This window comes from Micropterus salmoides, unplaced genomic scaffold (genome assembly GCF_014851395.1).
Source record: "Micropterus salmoides isolate LMB-PRFRI ecotype aquatic unplaced genomic scaffold, ASM1485139v1 Ms_hic_scaffold_3918, whole genome shotgun sequence".
Lineage (NCBI taxonomy): Eukaryota > Metazoa > Chordata > Actinopteri > Centrarchiformes > Centrarchidae > Micropterus > Micropterus salmoides.
Genome location: NW_024043282.1, coordinates 1 through 6927, shown reverse-complemented (window position 1 = coordinate 6927; position 6927 = coordinate 1). Strand labels below are relative to the sequence as shown.

The 6927-nt window shown below is 38.0% G+C and overlaps 1 protein-coding gene across 1 annotated transcript; it reads left to right on the top strand.

Moving 5' to 3' along the window:
- Positions 1-4395: 4395 nt before the first annotated feature.
- On the top strand, positions 4396-5950 carry LOC119885092 (protein Daple-like). Its single transcript, XM_038695332.1, has one exon. The coding sequence runs from the start codon at positions 4418-4420 to the stop codon at positions 5939-5941; it is 1524 nt and encodes a 507-aa protein (XP_038551260.1). The 5' UTR covers positions 4396-4417; the 3' UTR covers positions 5942-5950.
- The last annotated feature ends 977 nt before the right edge of the window (positions 5951-6927 follow it).

The following is a 6927-nucleotide window of genomic DNA, read 5'->3' as shown; positions in this document are numbered from 1 at the left end:
TTCTGACAATGTCATAATGTTGATGATGTCATAAACACCATTCTGAGGGGCATGTGATGTCACTTCCTGTACTTTATCAATCAGAATTCTGACAATGTCATAATGTTGATGATGTCATAAACACCATGCTGTGTGAAAGGTTCTGTCACTTCCTGTACTTTATCAATCAGAATTCTGACAATGTCATAATGTTGATGATGTCATAAACACCATTCTGAGGGAATGTGATGTCACTTCCTGTACTTTATCAATCAGAATTCTGACAATGTCATAATGTTGATGATGTCAGAACACCATGCTGTGTGAAAGGTTCTGTCACTTCCTGTACTTTATCAATCAGAATTCTGACAATGTCATAACGTTGATGATGTCATAAACGCCATGCTGTGTGAAAGGTTCTGTCACTTCCTGTACTTTATCAATCAGAATTCTGACAATGTATATTCTTGATGATGTCATAAACACCATTCTGAGGGGAATGTGATGTCACTGCCTGTACTTTATCAATCAGAATTCTGACAATGTCATAATGTTGATGATGTCATAAACACCATGCTGTGTGAAAGGTTCTGTCACTTCCTGTACTTTATCAATCAGAATTCTGACAATGTCATATTCTTGATGATGTCATAAACACCATTCTGAGGGGAATGTGATGTCACTTCCTGTACTTTTTCAATCAGAATTCTGACAATGTCATAATGTTGATGATGTCAGAAACACCATGCTGTGTGAAAGGTTCTGTCACTTCCTGTACTTTATCAATCAGAATTATGACAATGTCATAATGTTGATGATGTCATAAACACATGCTGTGTGAAAGGTTCTGTCACTTCCTGTACTTTATCAATCAGAATTCTGACAATGTCATAATGTTGATGATGTCATAAACACCATGCTGTGTGAAAGGTTCTGTCACTTCCTGTACTTTATCAATCAGAATTCTGACAATGTCATAATGTTGATGATGTCATAAACACCATTCTGAGGGGAATGTGATGTCACTTCCTGTACTTTATCAATCAGAATTCTGACAATGTCATAATGTTGATGATGTCAGAAACACCATGCTGTGTGAAAGGTTATGTCACTTCCTGTACTTTATCAATCAGAATTCTGACAATGTCATAATGTTGATGATGTCATAAACACCATGCTGTGTGAAAGGTTCTGTCACTTCCTGTACTTTATCAATCAGAATTCTGACAATGTCATATTCTTGATGATGTCATAAACACCATTCTGAGGGGAATGTGATGTCACTGCCTGTACTTTATCAATCAGAATTCTGACAATGTCATAATGTTGATGATGTCATAAACACCATGCTGTGTGAAAGGTTCTGTCACTTCCTGTACTTTATCAATCAGAATTCTGACAATGTCATAATGTTGATGATGTCATAAACACCATTCTGAGGGGAATGTGATGTCACTTCCTGTACTTTATCAATCAGAATTCTGACAATGTCATAATGTTGATGATGTCATAAACACCATTCTGAGGGGAATGTGATGTCACTTCCTGTACTTTATCAATCAGAATTCTGACAATGTCATAATGTTGATGATGTCATAAATACCATGCTGTGTGAAAGGTTCTTTCACTTCCTGTACTTTATCAATCAGAATTCTGACAATGTCATAATGTTGATGATGTCATAAACACCATGCTGTGTGAAAGGTTCTTTCACTTCCTGTACTTTATCAATCAGAATTCTGACAATGTCATAATGTTGATGATGTCATAAACACCATTCTGAGTGGAATGTGATGTCACTTCCTGTACTTTATCAATCAGAATTCTGACAATGTCATAATGTTGATGATGTCATAAACACCATGCTGTGTGAAAGGTTCTGTCACTTCCTGTACTTTATCAATCAGAATTATGACAATGTCATAATGTTGATGATGTCATAAACACCATGCTGTGTGAAAGGTTCTGTCACTTCCTGTACTTTATCAATCAGAATTCTGACAATGTCATAATGTTGATGATGTCAAAACACCATGCTGTGTGAAAGGTTCTGTCACTTCCTGTACTTTATCAATCAGAATTCTGACAATGTCATAATGTTGATGATGTCATAAACACCATGCTGTGTGAAAGGTTCTGTCACTTCCTGTACTTTATCAATCAGAATTCTGACAATGTCATAATGTTGATGATGTCATAAACACCATTCTGAGGGGAATGTGATGTCACTGCCTGTACTTTATCAATCAGAATTCTGACAATGTCATAATGTTGATGATGTCATAAACACCATGCTGTGTGAAAGGTTCTGTCACTTCCTGTACTTTATCAATCAGAATTCTGACAATGTCATAATGTTGATGATGTCATAAACACCATTCTGAGGGGAATGTGATGTCACTTCCTGTACTTTATCAATCAGAATTCTGACAATGTCATAATGTTGATGATGTCATAAACACCATGCTGTGTGAAAGGTTCTGTCACTTCCTGTACTTTATCAATCAGAATTCTGACAATGTCATAATGTTGATGATGTCATAAACGCCATGCTGTGTGAAAGGTTCTGTCACTTCCTGTACTTTATCAATCAGAATTCTGACAATGTCATATTCTTGATGATGTCATAAACACCATTCTGAGGGGAATGTGATGTCACTGCCTGTACTTTATCAATCAGAATTCTGACAATGTCATAATGTTGATGATGTCATAAACACCATGCTGTGTGAAAGGTTCTGTCACTTCCTGTACTTTATCAATCAGAATTCTGACAATGTCATATTCTTGATGATGTCATAAACACCATTCTGAGGGGAATGTGATGTCACTTCCTGTACTTTTTCAATCAGAATTCTGACAATGTCATAATGTTGATGATGTCATAAACACCATGCTGTGTGAAAGGTTCTGTCACTGCCTGTACTTTATCAATCAGAATTCTGACAATGTCATAATGTTGATGATGTCAGAAACACCATTCTGAGGGGAATGTGATGTCACTTCCTGTACTTTATCAATCAGAATTCTGACAATGTCATAATGTTGATGATGTCATAAATACCATGCTGTGTGAAAGGTTCTTTCACTTCCTGTACTTTATCAATCAGAATTCTGACAATGTCATAATGTTGATGATGTCATAAACACCATTCTGAGAGGAATGTGATGTCACTGCCTGTACTTTATCAATCAGAATTCTGACAATGTCATAATGTTGATGATGTCATAAACACCATGCTGTGTGAAAGGTTCTGTCACTTCCTGTACTTTATCAATCAGAATTTGACAATGTCATAATGTTGATGATGTCATAAACACCATTCTGAGGGGCATGTGATGTCACTTCCTGTACTTTATCAATCAGAATTCTGACAATGTCATAATGTTGATGATGTCATAAACACCATGCTGTGTGAAAGGTTCTGTCACTTCCTGTACTTTATCAATCAGAATTCTGACAATGTCATATTCTGATGATGTCATAAACACCATTCTGAGGGGAATGTGATGTCACTGCCTGTACTTTATCAATCAGAATTCTGAAAATGTCATAATGTTGATGATGTCATAAACACCATTCTGAGGGGAATGTGATGTCACTGCATGTACTTTATCAATCAGAATTCTGACAATGTTATAATGTTGATGATGTCATAAACACCATGCTGTGTGAAAGGTTCTGTCACTGCCTGTACTTTATCAATCAAAATTCTGACAATGTCATAATGTTGATGATGTCATAAACACCATTCTGAGGGGAATGTGATGTCACTGCCTGTACTTTATCAATCAGAATTCTGACAATGTTATAATGTTGATGATGTCATAAACACCATGCTGTGTGAAAGGTTCTGTCACTGCCTGTACTTTATCAATCAGAATTCTGACAATGTCATAATGTTGATGATGTCATAAACACCATGCTGTGTGAAAGGTTCTGTCACTTCCTGTACTTTATCAATCAGAATTCTGACAATGTCATAATTTTGATGATGTCATAAATACCATGCTGTGTGAAAGGTTCTTTCACTTCCTGTACTTTATCAATCAGAATTCTGACAATGTCATAATGTTGATGATGTCATAAACACCATTCTGAGGGGAATGTGATGTCACTTCCTGTACTTTATCAATCAGAATTCTGACAATGTCATATTCTTGATGATGTCATAAACACCAATCTGAGGGGAATGTGATGTCACTTCCTGTACTTTATCAATCAGAATTCTGACAATGTCATAATGTTGATGATGTCATAAACACCATTCTGAGGGGAATGTGATGTCACTGCCTGTACTTTATGACATCTTCAACATTCCAAAGATCAAAGTCACTGAGTGAACACATTTTAATACTTCAACTCTTCAATCCAACATCTGAATCATTTACAACTGAGCTTCGTGTACAGAGCCCAGAAAAAAAAACTTGTTGAAAAATGGATATGGACTTGGAAGCAGTTATTCAACAACTTGAAGGCATTAATATCCAACTGCAAAGGTATCAGAAACAAGATCAGAAAAAACAACTGGCAGAGCACCATGAAAATAGCCGAACTCAAAAAGGATTGGATGCAATGTCCATGGCTATGAAAGTGGCAAACGAAGCCATTTTAATAGCCAAGGAAGCTTTGGGAAAAGAACTTCAGGAGCTAAACCATATGCGACCTGACAAAGCCTGGGATGAGAAGTGTAAGAACATCAAGGCAGGGCACTTAGCAGCAAGCCAGCAAAACGGGGCACTGCAACAACAAATTCAGGAGCTCAGGAAAAAACTCAAAAATGAACCAGCTTTGGAGGAAATGTGTAAGGTCATGAAGGAGGAAACTGAGGTCGTGAGGCTCCAAAATTACAGCATACAAGAGGAGATCCAGGAGCTCAAAGAAAAGTGCAGAAATTTAAATGCTTTGGATGAAATGTATAATCAACTGAAAGCAGAGAATGTGGCGATTAGCCAGCAAAATGACAACCTGAGACAAGAGATTCAGGAGATAGCTAAAGATCTCCGTAATGAAAAGGCTCTAGAGAAAATGATTGATCAAATGGAAGTGTCAAAAGTGGCCATCAGCCAGCAGAACGCTGCACTGAAAGAACAACAGCAGAAGCTCTACAAAGATTATGAAGATCAAAAGATTTTCAGTGTCATGTATAGGAAGAAGTTGCACATCGTGGAAGGTATGCGCCACCAAAATCAAAACATCAAAATATGCATTCAGAGCCTTACCAGAAGGATCCAGAACAGAAAAGCCATGAAGGACAAGTATAAAGCCCTGAAATCAGAAAAAAAAGATGTTTCTGCTAAACAAAATGAGCTTATTAAACAACGTCATTTGCTCTTCTCAAAGTACGATAGCATGCCAGTCTATGAAGGCAAGTTTGGTCCACTGAGAGAGGAGACTGAAGCCTTAAGACAAAACAACAATGAACTCCATCGAGAAATCAAACAGTGCATTGAGGAGATGGAAAACAAAACTGTCATAGAGGAAATGTATAAAGCAATGAAAGTAGAGAAAAACAATCTAACTCAGCGAAATAACATCCTGAAAAAAGAAATTCAGAAGGTGGAGAAAAGGCTTGTAAAGGAACAAGCTTTGGTAGACAGGAATAATGTCATGAAAGAAGAAAATGAAGCCTTGAGCCAACAAAACTACACATTACAACTCGAGGTTGAAGAGCTCTACGCCAGACTACAAAGTGAACAAATGCTGGAGGTCATGAATAAATCGCTGACAATGGAAAAAGATGCCATGGGCCGACAAAAGGACGTACTTCGACAAGAGGTCCAGGAGCTCAATGAAAAGTTGAACAGCAAAAAAGCTTTAGAAAGTGCGGGCAACGCGATGGAGGCTGAGAAAGAGAACATCAGCCAAGAGCCCTCCGCACATACGATGCTTAGTCCACCTGTGAGGCTGGGAAAATTCCAGCCTCACACAAAAAGGTGCTGGTTCAATTCCTGGGCCTGACTCTTTTTGTGTAGAGCTGGATTTTGTCTGCGTTTCTGTGTGGAGTTTGTATGTTTTTCCCCGTGTCTGTGCGGATTCTCCCGGGTGCTCCGGCTTCCCCTACATCATAAAACATATTTATAATATAGATTCTAAATTGGCCTAAAAAAAACAAACAATACCTAAAATCAGGGCAGCACAGTGGTGCAGTGGTTAGCACTGTCACCTCAGAGCAAGAAGGTCCAGGGTTCAAACCTTGGTCGTCTGCGTTTCTGTTTGTGTGTTTGTCTGCGTAGGTTTGCTCCGGCTTCACATCCATCATAAAACATATTTACAATATAGATTCTAAATTGGCCTAAAAAAAACAAACAATACCTAAAATCAGGGCAGCACGGTGGTGCAGTGGTTAGCACTGTCACCTCAGAGCAAGAAGGTCCAGGGTTCAAACCTTGGTCGTCTGCATTTCTGTGTGGAGTTGTATGTTTCTCCCCGTGTCTGCGTGGGTTTTCTCCTGGTGCTCCGGCTTCCCCCCCACCGTCAAAAGACATGCAGGTTAATTGGTGACTCTAAAATGTGTGAGTGGATATTTGTTTCTATGTGCCCTGTTATGCTGTTCAATTTTCTCCCCTCTTTGCCACCTCTCCAGCTCTTCCATTTTCCTCCTTATATAATGTATACATTCGAAAATGACCTAAAAAAAAAAAAATAAAATAAAAAAAATGTGATTATTTCTGGTTATTTATTAATAAATAGTTGGTAGTTTATAGTTGTTCCAATTTTGATGTGTTTTTGCTAAAAAAGATCACATTTTTCCCACACCCGCTTCTCTGCACTGGCTCCCTGTATAATCCTGAATATAATTTAAAATCCTTGTGCTCACCTACAAAGTCCTTAATGGTCAAGCACCATCATGTCTTAAATAGGGTATCAAGAACCAGTTCCAAGTTGGAACCGTCCCCAGATTAGTGGATTTGTGTGGAAGAGAGTGCGTGTCCGAGGAAAGTTGG

Coding starts and splice junctions, on each gene's coding strand:
- LOC119885092 (XM_038695332.1), top strand. CDS start 4,418: ATGGATATGGACTTGGAAGCAGTTATTCAACAACTTGAAGGCATTAAT.